The following is an 18,336-nucleotide window of genomic DNA, read 5'->3' as shown; positions in this document are numbered from 1 at the left end:
GCATTGTTGTTAGCAAATTATGTGTGTTTTGGTGAATTGTGGCAAGGAGGAAGGAATGGGAAAATAACCCTTTCAGAGCCTGCTCAGTGGCACTGAGGGAGTGAGGACACACACACACACACACACTTGTGCCTTCTGCTCTGTAGGTGCCCCTCAGACTGAGCAGAGTTAATGTGTGATTATCCATGTGGCTACTTTATTTTCAAGAAGAATAAAATATCACCTAATTAACATTCTGTTTCTGACCATTACTATAAGCCTGTATTTTGTTTATCAAGAGTCTGCTGTTGTCTCCCTCTCCAGTTTTCATGTGTGTGGAAACCCAGGGCACCGGGAATATTTCCCTGTCTGCTCTGGGGTGCCCTGACTCCCAGGGCAGCACTGACTTTGACCCTCATCCATGGAGAAAGTTTCCTAAACTCCAGAATAGACTAGAATCCATTAAGGTGTAAAGTAGAGAGTAGTGTAGGTGTATCACTTAGGTGGGAAATTTAGGTTTTGGGATTTTTAGTGTGTTGTGGATGGAAGCAAGATGGAGGGCACAGTGTGTCCTCATGAGCTGCTGCTTCCTCCTTCTCCATGGGTTTGGGTGGCATTTTGTAATTGGGTGGAAAAGTCCTCATTGCAGGCTTTTGGGGATCTGTTATTGGGTTAAAAGGGAAGATAATCCAGGTGTCAGTTCTTCATTGGATAGTTTAGCTTTAAAAGACCTTGTAACAAGAGATTGTTGCCATTTTTGTGGTGCTTTTCCAGTGCGCTGAGCCCAGTGTGGACAGCATGCAAAACTCTAGATAGGATAAAAATAAACAAGAAAAAAATCCAGTGTCTCCCTCTTTCCTGACACAAGACCACTCCAGGAGGGTCTCCCCCAACAGGAGGAGGGTCCAGCCAGAGTCTCAGAAGTGGGGGAATTGGGGACAGGTGCCCCAAGACATGTGGGATCTCTGCTCTCATTACCTGCTCACAAAGCCCATCCAGCTGGGTCCCTGAAGGTGCAAGAAAAGGAAGCAGCAACTGTTCAGTTTTGTCACCATCTCCCAGTTTATCTACGTATACATTAATGATTTATGTTGTGAAATTGAAGGTTTTAGGAACTTCTTGAAGATTGGAATTTGTGATTTTACACTGTATTGTCTGCATTGAAGTGCTGTGTTTTTCTTAAGCAGTTAATTTATTACCCAGTAAAATTCAGATAATTTCCTTCACTGTATGTTACTGCCTGGTTGTTGCCATGTTAACAATTCAGATTGCTGGCTTTCTGCTTCCCTGTAGTTGCCAAGGTTTTTTTGTGTTTTAAGTAAGAATTGCTGACTCAATGTACTCCTCCATTTTCATATCATTAATTTATTCAAGAATTAATAGTTAATGCTTTGTCATGTTTGGCTGTTTTGGCCTGCTTAGTTTCATTTTGGTCAGTCATGCATGTTGTGATTCAGAAAGGATAGCATCACATTATCTTCTTCAGAAACAATCTGAACAAGCTGTATTGATTTCTTCCTTTTTTTTTAGTATAGTTTTTTAACAGTAGTTTGAATTTGCGCTGTAAAATACAAACCATTACAACCAGTGATAATGGTAAATTCTTTTTTCTTTATATTAATGGAAGTAGAAATAACACTGTCCTTTTTATTTATAAAGCAGAGCTGAAATGTTTCCATGACCCCTGTTTACAATATTTAGAATTCTGGTTTCATCTGATGGATTTATCAGTTAGATTTTTGGGGTAGGATATATTTATTTATTTTGTTATGGTATATTCTCAACTCTAGGGTCTTTCCTACATGAAATGACATCATATTAATAATGGCCAAAACTGGCATTTAGTTTGTGGTGCTGGTTTTGCTTGGTTGTTTTTTGGGGGGGGAAGGAATGGTTTTAAAAGAGAGGGGAAAATGAATCCACTTCCTTATCCATTGGAATGAAAGTAGGGAACACACAGGGGTCTGGTAGTACATTTTAAAGGTGATTCTAGAATAATTTCTTCCTTTTGTGAACAGATTTTGCTGGCTTTTTGTGAGTTGGTAAATATACTAAGCCTTTTTCTTCGCTGTACTGTATTTCAAGGTGTGCTAAGAATTGACAGCTGAATCTGTGCAATCAGGACGCCCCCAGTCATGAACTATGATGTAATGAGAGGGAATTTGTGTGACAATAGTGTGTTACCTTGGTTGAAGGTGGCAAACAACATGAAGATTGTTACTTTTTTAGTGTTATATAAGCCAGTTTCTTTTCCTGCAGCCATTCCTGCCTTGGGTTCCTGCCTCTGCTCTGGTTGCCACACTGCGAGGCGGCTGCGGGTGATTATTTTGCCAAGTTCCTAAATTCTTCAGGTTTCCCTTTTATCTTCTTGTAGCCTTGAACAAAGGGAAGGAAGTGTATAATGCTGTGTAGCAATCTTCCTTTTAATTTCAGGGTCTTTCTCTTTCTTGTTAATTTGTCAATACTGGCAGTTCTCAAGGCTGAGTCCATTGAATGCACTTAGAGATCCATACAGTGAGGAGAAATAACAATGCTTAAACACCTCAGGGGTTTTTAACTTCCTTAGAATTCTTAGTGTCTCAGGATAATTTAAATGTGTTGCACAAGTAGTGCCATAGGTGGCCTTTGCAGTTAAAGAACCATTAAAATGAGATCTTTTGATTTTTCCTTCAAAGAAAACATACACAGACAGGTGCAGTGATGACCTCCCTTTTACATCCATTCATTCAACAGAGACAAATTCTTACCTGTGCAGAAAAATACTTGCTACTTTCTAAAGACCTTTGTGGGTTGCTCTGGTGGGGGAGAAAGTTTCTTGACCAAAACCAAAGTTGGGTAAGTCTTGCCTGGTGGCTCTGCCCTGACTGGGAAGAGCAAGAGCCCCACAGTGACCAACCTGCTGACCCAGGGGCTGATTTGGTGTTCCCGCTGAGGATGTAATCCTTGCTTTTAGTTTCTGTTTCATTTTGTTAGAATGTGCTGGAAGAATTGGAAAAAATAATTTGAAACAACCTTCTCAAGTTAAGTTTTCATAAATATGAGTGTGTTGCTGATTATGTTGCAAACCGGTTAGAGGTCAGCAGAGAGGGTTTGCTTTAATGGTGTAATTTGAATTACTCTTACAAGAACAGATAATTTACAGTTAACTGTGGCTGAAAGGGGAAGTTCTGGTGTCTTAGGCCTTGCCTTGTGTTGGCATCAGTGAGATGGTTTTGCAGTATCTTCAGTTTGTGCTCTACCATAAAGGGAAAATCTGCCTTGTTGAGAATTGCTCTGAGCTGTGTGAAAGGCTTGGGCACAGGTTTTTCCATCCCTACTACAGACAGTGCTTCAGATATGTGTGATACCTCTTTTAATGAGGATTTACTTAAAAAGGGGCTGTGGGAACACTGAGGGTCCCCAAACACTTTAACGTTAAAGTGCGTGTGATTTATAATTTCCCTGAACATCTGTACAGAAAAATCTTGTTACATTTGTTCAAAAAGCCAAGTTCTCTTCAAACACCTGTAGCCTGATTCAGGAAATAAACTACCCTGGCTTCCTCTCCAGTATTTATTGTAGGCTGCCTGTTGTGATTGCAGTTTCTATATGCTCTGGATTGCAAAAGACAAAATAACAATTTTAGAAAATATCAAAATGTGACTATTTTCTTCAGCAGCTGTAACAGGTATTGCAAGTCATCAGAAAAAGGGAAGCCTATCTACAAATCAATGTGTAACAGTAACATCAGGGGCACCATCAAAAATTGTGTTATGTTTTGTACAAATCAAGAGATGAGACCAAAAATGGAGAGGGGAGGCACAGTGCCAAAAAGAAAGTTGTGCACTAAGATATTTGCTGATGTAAGAGTCAGTACATACACAAATAATGATCTTAAGGAATGTTCTTTGTACTTGTGTGCTTTGCTTCTGATTTTAGGGATGATATTCTATAAATGGAGAATTGACTTGACTGCAAGAGGTGTTCATCGTGATGGGAATGAAATTAAAGGAGTTGTAGCTTTGATCCTTGGTGAAAAGAATTGCAATCCTTCCACTGCAGTTTGCTAGGGCAAAGCTTGCAAATACACATCTAAATTTGGTATCTTCAGAACATGACCAAGTAGCTACAGTTTGAAATATGTACTTTAAGTTTATGTAAACATATTTAATGTTTTATTAAATCATTTTAATACCACATGTACACCCAAAATTCTGTAGCAGCATAGGTTTGTTTTGATTCATTGGAGCTTTGCCTCTGAAAACAGACATAGAATAAAGCTTTTCTGGGCTTGGGAGTAGGTGAAAGTGTGTGATACACCTCAGTCTTGGGATACAAACTGTGACCCACTCAGAACAGATTAGATCAGTAATTGGGTAACATTTCCTCTTTTTTTGGCATTTCTCTTTTTGATGATTAGTAAAAGTGTACTCAAAGTAAATTACAAACATGGGCATGGCTACTGATTTAAATATTCAGGTTGTATCCCCTCCCTCCTTTTAAACATTGAGTTTTATTAAAATCTCTTAAGAAAGCTCCTCACTTCACAGAATATGCTGAGTTGGAAGGGCCCCATGCTCTTTGATTATTGTCATGTCATAAAATCAAGGAGTTCATGATTGCAATCAAATTTGAAACATGTACCATAAATAGGTGAAAGTCATAGATTAACCAGCTGGAATTAGAATTTGTTGAAGTCTGGTTGGCTTTGAGAACTGTGCTGGTGGAACACAGTTCCACCCTTCCATATGAGTTTGTTCAACTGCTTCAATTCAATGACAAATAAGTTCAGAAAGCTGGGAAACTTATTTTATTTATTTAGCTATTGATTCATTTATTTATTCATTCATTCCCAAAGTGTAAACAGGGTCAGGAGGTAAATAGGATCATGAGCTAGAGATGTAATAGGTTCAAGATCATGGCAGTTATGGTGAATAGAAGGTGTCAGTTCAGTTGTTGAAAATGTGTGTTCATAGCACAGAACACTCTTTGCTTCTGTGTGTGTCACTTAAAAACTCCTGGGGCACGTTTTCTCAAAACTGGAATGAATTTCTAATTAGATTTACATTTCTGGCTTTAGCTTTTCTAAGCAGGAGGAAGTAAATTATTTTACAACATGCTAGATGTGAAAAAAATCTGATCTTGGGAAACACATATGAAGATGTATAAATTGCACAAGGAAACATGTTGAGGTAGTGTGCTCTTTGGTTCAGCAAAAATGAGTGAAATAGCTGTTAAACGAAAAATTATTTCTTTAGGGAAAAAAAGCAACACAATGAGAATAAAATCAGAGGGGTTTCTTTCTTGCAGATTGGAAAGAATGAAGTAAATCCTTTTGTGTTTCATTGATTTTAAAAATTGTCATGTAAGTTAGAAGTTTGTTTTGTATTGGGGAAATCAAATGTCCACAGAAAAACAAGAGAAAATTTCTGTTGTTCATTTGTTGTCAGTTTGTATTAGAATAAGTGAGCTTCCAAATCTGTTCTGTCTTTAATATTACATTTCTTCTTTCAAAAGTGATGTTGACTCTGTTAGTGAGAGTGTTTGTAGACCTCATCTTTCAAGCTAATAAAAAACTTGATTATTTCTCAGAAAATGTGTTATTTGCTTTAGTAAAGTACAGAATTTTGAAAACCTTGTATTTCTCTTTCCCAGGCTGTTCGCTGCTATGAATCGCTAATTTTGAAAGCTGAAGGAAAGGTCGAGTCTGATTTCTTTTGTCAGTTAGGTCACTTCAACCTCTTATTGGAAGATTATCCAAAAGGTAAGAATTTTTAGTTCTGATAAATGTCTTTGGGGAATTGTTCTTCAGTGTAGGTGGCACAACAGAATGAAAATCACTGGGCTAAGTCACTGTTTCTTTGGTTTGTGCTGTATTTCAGAGCCCATAAAAGAATTATGAGTGGTGATATCTTCACAAAAACAACTTTATTATTACTTCTCATTCTTTTTTATTTTAACGAAAAACAAAAGCCCGACCAAAATGCTCCTGGTTCAGGTGTGAATATGAAGTTGGCTGGCAAGGTCCAGTGTCTGATGGCACCTGTGAGATGTGGGTGAGAGCTGGGTAGAACACGTTAGAATATTTACTTTTTTTGCCTTTTTTCGTTGTCATTGCTTTTTAATTTTAACATGAATGCAGATCTGTTTGTGTAGGGAAGCAAATAACACCCCCACCCTGAAAATGTGTGCTTCTACCCCCACCATGCCTTTTTCTAAGCACACAAAGATGCTGGTTTAGTTTCCCTGGGATGCAGAAACAGATGAGTGATAACTGAGAGTAGTTCAGGAGCCTGAGTTTGGTGACTCAGGCTGGTGTGGGCTGTTTGATAGCTGTGTGTCTGTGGGTCCTCTGGCTCTCTGTCTGACATTAAACAGGGTGAGTTTGGCTTCCTGGGACATTAATTTCTAAAGTGAGAAACATGTGGATTTGATGCTGCTCAGGAGGAATTTGCAGGTATCTAAATTCAGCCTGTAAATTCAGAAGGGTTTGTTTGGGTGATGGAAGCATTTGTCTTGTACCTCATCCCCTCTAATGACTGGGATATAACCACTGGTGTTTCCAAATCCAGAGGCATGGGAAAAGTTGAAGGGAGCATGGCAGTATAATGTCTCTGAAATTTAGTGAAGAATAGTCTGATTTTAAGTGCTTCCCTTAGTTTTAAGAAAATTCTGCCACCTCCTCTGCAAAAAAATTTGCACCACTCTTTCTCATTAGCCTAATGAAGTTAGGTGTGAGTGCAGTGTGACCTTCTGGACATATTTTACTCAGCAAAACCAGCCCAGGATTATGGACTGACCTGTATTAACTCTGCTGTTGAGTTGATAACAGTTAGGAGTGACAGCACCAGGTGTTGCTGTGGATCAGAGGCAGGGTTTACTGATGGGGCATCTGCTTTGTACTCTGTGTATTGTTTTAAAAACAAGCATAAAAACTCCAATTGATGGTTGGAAATATCAGTTCTCCAGAACTGTAAAAGAGCATTACCACAACGTGAGAAGAAACATTAAGCCATTAAAAATTTGAATTAAAGTACTTAATACTTTCTTAGATGACTATTTAAAGTCACGTCTCAGTTGTAAAAAAAAAACCTCAAGAAAACTGAAAACCTTGTTAGTTATGGAGTATTAAAAAATGTATCTGTATTTTCAAAAAAGTGTAGTAGTAGTAGTTAAAAATACTGGAGGACTTTTAATTGATGTAAAAAGGAAAGTTAAAGGGGTTTTTTTTATTAAGTGAGGGACATATGTTCCTGTTCAGTACAGTTTTTGAACTCTGGTACCAAAGACTGTAAAACTATTACCCTCAATGCAGAAAGTCATTGTTGTTCTACCACTAATTTATTACTGCTATTTGAAAGAACTAGAATGTTTGTGTTCCATTATAAAGTAAAAATAAATGTCATTACATGATACAAGTTTTGTTACTTTATTTATCATACATTCCAATTGCATTATAGTTAAATTTTATATGATTTAGAACAGAAAAGAGAGTTCAGAATGTTTTGATGTCAGTAATGTATATTTTACCCAGATTTTAGGTCCTGAAGTTCCAGAAGTGTAAAATGCTGAAGGAGCATGATACTCAGAGCTATAAATCTGTGTAGTCTGAATTTAGTCAAAGTTATGGACAAGTCAATGTGTTTAATAAATTGGATATAATTAATAAAATATCACAACATAGCAGCATGTGTAATGCTCCACAGTTTTTTTTTCCCTTAAAAGCTTGTTACTTAATTAAATATCTTCAATAAATGCATGCACCTTTGAATAAAATGTATGAAGTGTTTTATATAAAGGCAGAAGTGATAGTGTTCTTTGTTTAAGAAATGCTTGCTATGAAGTTTGTGCAGAGCAGAACAAACTGTGAGCTGACTGTAAGACTGGGATGAGTGGTCAAGATGAAGCAGTGCTGGGATGACAGATCTGGGTTTTGTGTTGGTGGATTCTTCTCTTTAGATCTGTCTCATTTTTTCACCAACACACTGGCAGTGAAGGATCATGCAGTTGGATGCATTTTGTTGTATGTTTTTAGTGTTTTGATGTAGCTAATACCTTCTTCTGAATGTACTGAGACTGTAGGTCATTTCTTTGTAAGAATTAGGACTTATACACCATAAAGGGATCTTGAGAAAAAGTCCTGGCAGGTTGCATCATTGAAACTCACATTATTGGTGCTATTACTGCCCTTGCTGTGCTCAGAGGGTACCCGTGAGGGGCAGTCAGATGGTGTCTGATACTGAAGTCTATTTAACTTTATTTTTTTTAGTGAAAGCTCTTAAATATTCTAAGTCCCCTCAAAGTGCAGTGTGTTTTCTGTCACTCCTAGCCACTGAATTCCAGAATCAATATGCTTTTATTTTTCTTCCTTAAAAAGAAGTACTTGTCTTCAAGAAAAGTTTTGAGTTCACATCAGAAATTACTGGATGAGGTTCTTTCTTCTCAATATTATACCTGAGCTTAGACTGGAGTGTCAGTGCCACTGCTAACCTTTAAAAGATCTGAAGCTGCTCTGCAGGTTACTGCATTTTGGAAAACTGCAAGTTTGAATTGCTTTTGATAGGTAAAGGGTTTTCTCTGCGGCCATGGAATGGAGTTGCTGTGGTGTCAGCACTCTGCTGCTGTTAGGAGAAGGTCCTACACAAGGGATCAGCCTTTTTGCAGATTTTGAATCCAGTGAGACACTGCCTTGTATTCAGACACTTGTCACCAAGATTACAGATGAGTTGATTTCAGCTTTGCCGGCACGTTCAGAGTGGTTTCAATGTTCAGCTTTCCTTGTATTGATCGTGACTGATCAGGATTTGGCTTTGCGATTTCCTAAAATGGGAACGTTGACTCCTCCTGGTGAAAACCATTTCATTTCTTCAGTAGAATTTTCTCAACTCTAATCTGATTCTTCCTCCTGTCTCTTTTGCCAAGGCAGCTATTCCCAGCTGTTGGATTGTTGTGGAGGTTCCCAAAGCTTTTGTTGCCTGGGCATGCCCTTGGTGGCACCCTCGTGTCTGCGGGTTGCTTTCTTTGTGCTGGCGCAGCTGAGCCTGCAGCTGTGTGGGGAACTGATCCAACTGAAAAATAACCCTGCACAAAAATGCTGTGCAGTTGCCCCAAAGTGTGAAACCTCAACCTTGGGGTTTTGCTGGAGGAGGTGGATGGCTTGTCGTGGAGGCCTTTGGGTGCTGGGAGCATTCTGAATTCAGTCAGGACTCCTGGTGTGAACCTCTGCACTGTTTGCTGCTGGATTCCTCGGGACACAGGGGTTTTTTACCAAATTACTGTGCTCTGGTCTTGAAAAAAAAGGATGTTCCACTGATAGTTGGAGTTTATTTTTCATTCCATGGCTGGTTTCCATGAGTAAGGAGTGAAGATGTTTTAAGTGTTCTAGCTGACTTGAGTTCTAATTGCCTGCTGTGTAATGAGCTCGTGGATTGACATCATCTGTGTTTTCCTTAGGGATCTTTTCTTGCACGAGGGTCACGTGCACTGACCGTGTTCAGTCTGTGACTTGGAGGACAGCTCACAGTGGCACAAATGGACATGTCCTTTAATCATTTGCCTCCTTGAACTGCTGTTCTCTAAGCAAAATTCCTGGAAGTAGAAAACGCAGTTAATGAATGAATGATTTGAGGAAAACATGAATTTATTTGTGCCACGGTTACTAAAACACAATAAATACTGTAGTGGAGTAATTCTTATTGTTGTACTCAAATGGTAGTCTCATTTTTAAATGTTCTGTGTCAGAACAGTTTTAGTAGTATTTGGTTTGATTATAGATGGTGACTGCTTTGTCAAAAATACTTATATTAAAATATTTTAAGCTGTTTATAAGATAGCGTTCAGGGGCATTTTTTTAGTAATCATTAATCTAAAATTTAAAACCCTACTAAAAAAATACCCAGATTGTTAATTGAGCAGCTCTTTTATTGCAATGCAACCTAAACCCAAAATTTAAACACTTTCTGATTGTTCTTTTGTAAAGTTGTTTGGTTGTGAGAAACTCCCATATTCAACAATGTGTGTGTGTTCCTTTGTACTTACAATTCCAGCTCTGTGGGGAATTTCTCTGTGGTGGTGAAGGTCTTTCAGGAATTTGAAAGGCAGTATTGTTATTGGGAAGCATTTTCATGTGCTGTGCTCTGCGATGCAGGGTAGTAGCTGTAATTTTATAAAATATAAGGGAAAACTTCACAGCATGGACAGGATTGTGCTGATTCCTGCTGGGCTGTCTTGTCTTACTGATGAGTCCTGAAGAACTAGAATGAATTAAATAGCCAGAATGAGTCAAGGAAGAGATGGCTGTTTCAAATAAGTGTGATATTTAGGTTTAAGGGGTTTTATTTTGTTGCTTGTAACTGGAACTAACTGGTAGAATCGGAGTTGCTTCTATTTAGAGCTGTTTACAGAATCTTGAAGATGAGATAAATTTTGGGTGGTTTATTTTCAGTTGGTTTAAACCATTATGTGAAATCTTTGCAGAAAAAAAGGAAGCGTAGAACATTAAAATGTTCTTTATAAATTGTATGTGTATGGAGCAGAGGTTACCAGTCGAGAGTTTTATTATAAAATATACCAAGGCCATGTTTTTGACTGGTTGTCTGAAAATTTTCACTTTGGAAAGTGTTCTAAATAAACACTCAATTGTTAAAAGACCTTTTTGTGTAATGCACTCTTGGAATATTTTTAAGCTTGATAAAAATCCATAGGGTTTCTTCACTGGTTCTCAGTATTTTAAGACTTTTTACAGAGTTCAAGCTTTAAAGGATTTCTGTAATTGTAAATTTCTTGTCAAACTTGTATACCTTTCACATTTAATACTTGATGGGACAGTGGTCTTCACATCACTTTGCTGCTGCATTACAGATGGGGATGTGGAGCTGTTAATAAAATTTCTTAGAGGACTATTTGATGATTTTTTCTGTCTTAAATCTATGCTTGTATTGCTTTTGTGTGTCAGCCTTCATTCTGTGTTAAAAGGAAGACATGCTTTAGGCTTCTTTGATTGTCTCTTTGGTACTTTCAGTACAAATCTCTGGAGGAAACAGAGAGCAGCATCTGCCTGAGGCCTTAAAACAAAAGACCTGAGTGGCATTTTGCTGCTCTCACTTCCACATTTTTTGGGTTATTACAGAATTATAGAATCATGGAAGTTAGAAAAGACCTCTTAAGATAACCTGGTCCTGCCATTAACTCAGCACTGCCAAGGCCACCACTGAAGCATGTCCTTTTAAATAGCTTTAACATTGTCCTTTAAATAGCTCCAGGCATGGTGACTCCACCACTTCCCTGGGCAGCCTGTGCCAATGTCTGACAATCCTCTCATAAAGAAAATTTTCTAAATAGCCAGTCTGTATCCCTCCTGGTACAAATTGAGGCCACTTTGTTTGTCCTGTCAAGGCTTGCTGCTTGGAAGCAGAGCCAGTTGACTCCTCACCTCTCCAGCCGCCTTGCAGGTACTTTGTAGAAGGCAATGAGTTCCCTGAGCACCTTTTGTTCCCAACACCCCCAGCTCCCTCAGCTGCTCCTCATCAGGTTTGTTCTCCAGACCCTTCCCCAGCTCCATTGTCTATGTCTGGACATGCTCCAGCCCCTCAATGTCCTGCTTGTCCTGAGGGGCCTCAGACTGGACTCAGGATTGGAGGTGTGGCCTCACCAGTGCCCAGCACAGGGGACAGTCACTGCCCTGGTCCTGCTGGCCACACTTGGTGGCACAGGCCAGGTGCCCTTGGCCTCCTTGGCCCTCTGGCTCGTGTTCATCCAGCTGGTGACCACCTCTCCTTTCCCACCCATCACTGTCCAGCCCTTCTTCCCCCAGCCTGGGGGGTTGTTGTGAGCCAAGTGCAGGACCCAGCCCTTGGCCTGGTTGAAGCTCAGCCCTGGATCCCCTTGTCCAGGCTGTTGATGAAGATGCCAAGCAGGAGTGACCCCACACTGAGCCCTGGGGAGCACACCTGGTGACCAGCTGGATGTAATTCCATTTCCCACCACTCTCTCAGCCTGGCCATCCAGCCAGTGTTTATCCAGCAAAGTCAATGCTATTGGCTCAGCCTTAGGATTTTCTCACCTTTTGATGTCTTCAGTTTTATGGCAGAGCAGTTTTCACATTGCTGGTTTAAACACCTTGGTGGGTAAAACCTGCACTAGGTGTAAGCTTTTTCTGCAGCCTGCATGTATCTCTTAGGTGTTTAATGAAGATTTATATTTTTCCTTGAAGCAGTCAGATTTAAATCAAGAGATGTGCTTTTTCCAAGCTTCCCTTGTGCAGTTCTTCAGCTGATTTTCTATTTTACTATTAGTTTTACATCAGATAAGCACTACGAAATATTAGTGCTTGTTTAAAAATTAAATTAAAAATAATTGTGTTTAAGAAAACTCATACTGTTTTACACAGATTTTATACAGAACTTTGGTTTGGATTAAAGTTCTCTTTTCAGGGTATGTAGTTAAATTAAAGCTTGCTGTTTCTAAGTTCAGTAAGCCAAAAATTTGTGTTAGTCACATTTAGCCTTGCAAGGTGCCACTAGATGGTGTTAGTATGTAGTTCACTTTCTTCTTACTCAAGCACTAAAACACTCCAACTGCTCCATGTTTGTATCACTTTGAAGGCCTCTTAAGTTTTAAGGTGTCATAAAGTGGATTTATTAGAGCAGATCATAAAAGCCATGCTCTGACTGCATGATTTATGATGAAATGTGCTAGAGGTGACAGGTGGGTGGTTGTCACTCAGTCTAGACGTTTTTCCTCCCCACTGTCACCTTCCTTGTTTGTTTAGGTCAAGTGTGTAGATTCTGGATACAAAGAGAGATTGTCTTATCTTGCTACTGAAACTAAGTTTTGTCAACATCCTATGAAATTAAGTAGATGGAAAGAAAAATCCTGAAACCACATAAGTGGTAATTAAGTCAAATTTATTTTTTATTCTCTGCATGATACCAAGGAATTTTAAACAGGGAGGAATAAGGAACAAGTGTTATCCATGTCCTGCTTCTGACGTGGACCTTGGTCCTGTCATAGTAGGAGAGGAAGGCAAACTTAGGGGGTACATAATAAAGTCTGTCAGGATTGAAGTAACCATACATATTGCAAAGGGGGTAGTTCTGAATGACTGAAAAGCTGTAAGAGGAAAGCAGTGAACTCCCAGAGTGTGAACTCATGAGGGTCAGCTGGTGCCCGAGGTTTACAGACAGATTCTGAAGAGAGCCTGAGCTCGGGAGGATTCTCACTGTTCAGTGGTTGCAGTTCTTTTAGAAAGGTGGTGTTTTGCTGTTCAGAGCTGTTTCAGGTAAACATTTTATTTTCTTCAAGCTGGATAGCTGGTGGTGATGGACTTGAAAAGCTGTGCATAGCTCTGGGGTGTGAATGTCCCCTCCTCTGGGGAGGATGGTAAATGCTGGATCTGCCACTCACAGGGTTTCAGGAACATGATCACAAGGATTAACTTAGAAAAATAATATACATGGCCAGGTTCTGGAGAGAGGTGTTCATAGCATAGCATCAGCTGATAAAGAAATTAAATAAAGGACAGAAGGAGGGAGACAGGTAACTGAACACTTCTTTTAGTAATTGTTGAGTATTGTTTTGGGTGTCTGAATGTGGTCTGTCAGTTCTGTGCTTTGAAAAGCTTTCTGTGGTTGACTACAAAAAGTAGTTGAGGATGAAGCAAGAGGCCTTGATTGTCCTGCTGTTGATATTCTGTCCTGTTCTTTGAGTCCAGACATGCATTTTCTGGATGTTTGTGTGTGTTTCACATGCAGGGAAAAAGAAGTTTTTATGTCCTTTATTGTCTTTATACAATTCCATGTGTGTAAGAGTTTCAGTGGCAAAGTTTTAAATTGAAAAAGCTCAATAGTAAGTTCCTAATCAAAAGATTGTCTGCAGAATCCTGCTGTGCCTAAGAGTGATTTCAAAGCACTCATTTTATAATGTTTAAGACAGACACCATAACTGAAATGGGATAATTCACTTAAATGTGTAAAAATGAGAGTTGACCCTGTGTTGAAAGAGGGGCAGTAGTTGATAGAATCTTTTTGTGACAAAAATTGTCTCACTTTGGAATGACCAATCTTGGATGAAAAGTAAAGGTGCAAAATGATATTTCAGCCTTTAGTGTTAGGATTTTTTAGTTGTTCATTTTTGTTCTTGGGTTTTTTTGGGGTTTTTTGGTTTTTTTTAATGCTACTAATGTGCTGCATGGACCAAGTAACTGGGATTTTTTTGCTTTTGAATAAACCAGGGAATATCATCCTACAGTCAGAATCATAACACAGATAAAGCACACCCTCTGTTACAGATAGGGACTTGTGTAAAATTCTTGTGGCTCTGCAGATTCAGTTGCTCTTTTTTTTTTTTCTTATTTTAGAATAAAGTTTGTATTTTGAGGGATTTGCACTTACTTCTTGTAGATACAAACCTAATTTAAGGGAGTAGTTGCTTTAGTTCCACAGTACAGGTTTTAGATAAGGTACTAATTTCTACACCATAAAATTTAGAATAAATATATGCTTATTGGTGACTCACTCAGGGATTTTGAAATATTATAGGGTTCAAAATTTATGGTTCACGTTTTCCTTTATATCTAGGTTGGTTCAGTTTTTCAAAAATCTTGCTTTCATAATTTGATTTCTGGCATCTCATATGCAAGATTCTTCTTAGTGTTATGCTTGATTGGGAATATTTCATGTGGCTCTGTCAAAAAGAACATTTTCTTGAATCCTTTTTTTTCCTGTTTTTCTGTTCCTTTAATCCTTTTCAGCAGAACTTGAGTGCACATGGAACAGATATTTAATGTAGTTGTAAAAGGGGCTGAAATCCAATTTTAGAGGTAACTCACTGTAAGTTGAGCGCTTGATAATACTGAAATTATACACAGTGACACTTGTTAGTTGTCTGACTTCCCTGAGGAGGAAAGGGACATTTAGCTCTGGCTCAATGGAACCCTCCATGATTCATCCTTGTTTAGAAGAACTTGGAGAATTTCAGCATTTCACGTGCAAGAAGTAGCAAGGGAATGCTGTTAGCCTGGAACAGGATGGATCCCTGGGTGGCTCTGAAGCCCCCAGGAGGATTGGGCACTTGAGACACTGAGGAGAACTGAAGTGTCCTCTTTGTCCCTCTGGAGGAGAAACGTGGCTCCTTAGAATGGAGGCCTCATCTTCTCATCATGTAAATATAAATAGCTTTCAGCAGTCCACGCTTCCCATGTGCTTGTTTTTAATTGTAACTGAGCTTGGCACATTAAATGATCACTTCAGCTGTTCCTGTGGGAAGTGGCTGAACTTTATTGAAGAATGGAAGAGTTAGAAAAGAAAATCACGGCCAAACTTCCTTTTTCTTGGAATGTCATGGAGCGAAAGACTTCTTTCTGTAATAACTTCCCTCCATGTTAAATGGAGGTGTTAGGATTTTTCAAAGCAAATTTCTTCTTGCTTTCTTTTTTCCTATTCTTTCTCTTTAAGGTATTCTGTTTATTTATGTAGTTTTTTAATACTGTTGACATTTTATAAACTTACTAGCAGTGCCTTAACTGCTGTAGGTAGGCATATTCCACCTCTCCTTTTTAATGGATATGCTCATGTGTTATTTCTTATATTTTTTAACAGCTGTGGTGAAAATGTTCTCCCTTTTATTTTTCCAGTGTAAATCCTTAGCATTCTATTTGATGTTCTTTTCATCTTTTTATCCATATCCTCTGTATAGTTGACTGCAGTAGTTGCTTTAAAAAAAAAAAGTTTACAAGAAGTTCTCAGTTTCTTGAATCTTGCATAATATGGTCCTGTTGACCTGAGTATTTGAAATATACTTTAACCCTTAAAATTGGGATAGATACTGCTTGAGTAAAAGAAAAAAACCCTCATTTTATTTGTGTTGTGATGCATTACAAAACTCTTTCACAGTGCATGTGCATGTTCCTGTTGGGGAAAGCAAAGTCATGACCATGTTAAGAAGATAATGATTCCTTTTTGTTGAAAACTTGTAAATGATATCTGGGAGAAGTTGAATCTAGAAGGACTTTTTGGGGGGAGTAGGATGTTTTTTCATCTTAGGGTGAAAATACTTTAAAACATAATTACAGAATGTAACTAAAAGATGCTTAGTTTTATATTGTTAGACTGAAGTAATGTTCTTCAGTTTGTACCAGGTTTTTTTGGGGGAGGGTTGTTGGAGGAGGAATTATGTTCTTAAATAGTGAAAGACTTAGATTAGATTTTTAAGTGATTTTGTTTGTCTGAGTTACATCATTTTAAATACATTGCATATTAATAATGTGTGGTCAATGAGTGTTCTTCTAAGTTCATTTTTCTAGTCTGGGCATCTGAATAAACCACAATTTAGAACATTAAAATTAGAAATTGGTCTCACAAGTGTTTTGGTGGAGAGGGGCACCTCATGGGCATGGATCAGTGTGTGTCTGTTTACAGATAAAGGCTGTGAGTCTCCATAGTCAGAGGAGTGCAGAGGTTCTGTGTCTTTACCATCATGTGTATGTTCTTATTTCACTTAAGCACAGGAACTTTGGTCAAGTTACAAAAATGAATGTGCAAGACAGGTATTGAAGGGTGATAACATTTGTGGGCATGATTTATCCATGGTGCTTGCAGGAAATGAAGCTGCCCCTAAAGTACACATTTGTGTTCTTGTGTCCTAATCTGTTTAGTGCTTATGGTTTTCCAAAGCTGCAGTTGTCTTCTTTGGTTGTTTGGTTTCCACACATTGTGTATTTTCCATTCTTAAATCTTAGGGAGCAAACACTTGAAAAATCAGTATCTTGGTGTTGCTGTAGTGAATCTTTACATAAATGCTTCGTTTTTGAGGTTCCTAGTGTTGCTTTTTTCTTAGAAAAAAGCAGAGCCTGTTGGTGTTCGAGTGGCCTGTTAGCCCAAGGCAAGATGAATCAACCAGAATTTTTCCTTTAGTGAGGAAGAGGGATGCAGGAGTGGTGATTGGTGAAATTGGTTGCTAAGTAGAACTAATATTCTGTTGAACAGAGCTGTTCTTAGCACTGATTTCCAGGTTAGTCTTGGCCATGGCTGTGGAATAAAATGTAAGCTTTTATTCTTTTTTCTGCTTGCTTTTGTTTCTCAGAATGAAGGGCCATGTGAAATTGATTTCTCTTTGTATGTCCCTCCTCACCAGTTCTTCAGAAATTACAGGGCATCAGGGAGCGTGGTAAATGAGCTACATGATTAAATTTTTAAATCTTAGAACAGCTTTGTCCGGGATGAAAATCCCAAAATTTCAAATTATTTCTTTGTTATAGGTTTTCTTTAAAATATTGCTTGATTTACATTAGTAAGATTAATAATAAATATACTTCTGCGTTGACATTTCATAAAACAAAATTATAATCTTAAGGAATGCATTGCCCACAACAGTGTACTTACCATGGCAGTGTTACTTTTATTAAACCATTTATCATTTTAATGTTGTGTATTCTGACTCTTAAGGATTTTTATCTTTTTCTTCAAAGAAAATGAAACAAAACAAATTGAACATTCATTTTTCTTCCCTACAGCATTATCTGCATACCAGAGGTACTACAGTTTACAATCTGACTACTGGAAGGTCTGTATATGCTCTTTTTTTTTCATTAATTTTAAAATGTGTTACTGTAAATGTTCAATTTTTTGAAGTAGATTCTGCTCAATATAAGTTTGGGTTATCTACCTACAATGACTTTTTGCCACATTAATTGAGTCTTAATGTAAATGTTCACATGTATGTGCAATTCATTATAAATGTCAGTATAAATATATCTTTAAGTCATGTATTGAAAAGGCAGCTCAGTTAAGCTGACAGGTTTTAAATATTTTTTGTTGCCATCATTATCCATTATTTCAGGTTTGTGTTTTTATGTAGCACAGATACTTGGATGTGTGTATGGAGAGCAGCAGAGCCACTTGAAAGCTGCTGTGCAGGCATTGGACTGGGAGTAGGAAAAATGTTCTCAGGTTGCTTTTTGTTTCCACAGCCACCAAATTCTTTCAAGTCCTTTTCAGTATTTTAAGTAACACTTTTACGTCAGACAGGAGCAGATCCTGTTGGTGTAGCTGTCTTTTCTGTAAGTAGAGGTATTGTGTCTGTAAGTAGAGGTATCATGACTTCAGATGAATAAAATTGAAAAAATTCTTGCAATGGCATTGTCAGAAGTTGTCAGCATTGGTGTATTGTCACATGAAATAGTTTGGAGCTCCTGGTTGAGAAAGAAGTGCAGCAAAGCATGGAACACATTAGATATTTGTGTGGTCTTGAGCAGCTGTTTTCCTTAGAAATGTGGATAAATGCATCTATCAGATAGGGAGGGCTCATGAAGAGCTCTTGGTACCACACAGAGATGGTATTAGAGAAACATTTTTGTGTTCTTTGCATTTACAGGGACTGTAA

General features: G+C 38.3%; 1 protein-coding gene across 9 annotated transcripts in view; it reads left to right on the top strand.

Annotated features, from left to right (window-relative positions):
- Positions 1-18,336, top strand: part of KDM6A (lysine demethylase 6A) — a 152,120-nt gene that overhangs the window by 28,226 nt on the left and 105,558 nt on the right. For all 9 annotated transcript variants that reach the window (XM_063181710.1, XM_063181718.1, XM_063181695.1 and 6 more), the window contains exons 3-4: positions 5,614-5,722; positions 17,468-17,517. In XM_063181710.1, coding sequence (XP_063037780.1) covers positions 5,614-5,722; positions 17,468-17,517 — 159 coding nt within the window. The remainder of the gene's footprint in view (positions 1-5,613; positions 5,723-17,467; positions 17,518-18,336) is intronic.

Source organism: Melospiza melodia, chromosome 2, assembly GCF_035770615.1.
Source record: "Melospiza melodia melodia isolate bMelMel2 chromosome 2, bMelMel2.pri, whole genome shotgun sequence".
In the NCBI taxonomy this organism is placed as follows: domain Eukaryota; kingdom Metazoa; phylum Chordata; class Aves; order Passeriformes; family Passerellidae; genus Melospiza; species Melospiza melodia.
The sequence above is the reverse complement of the archived record's forward strand: the minus strand, read 5'-3'. Positions and strand labels throughout refer to the sequence as shown.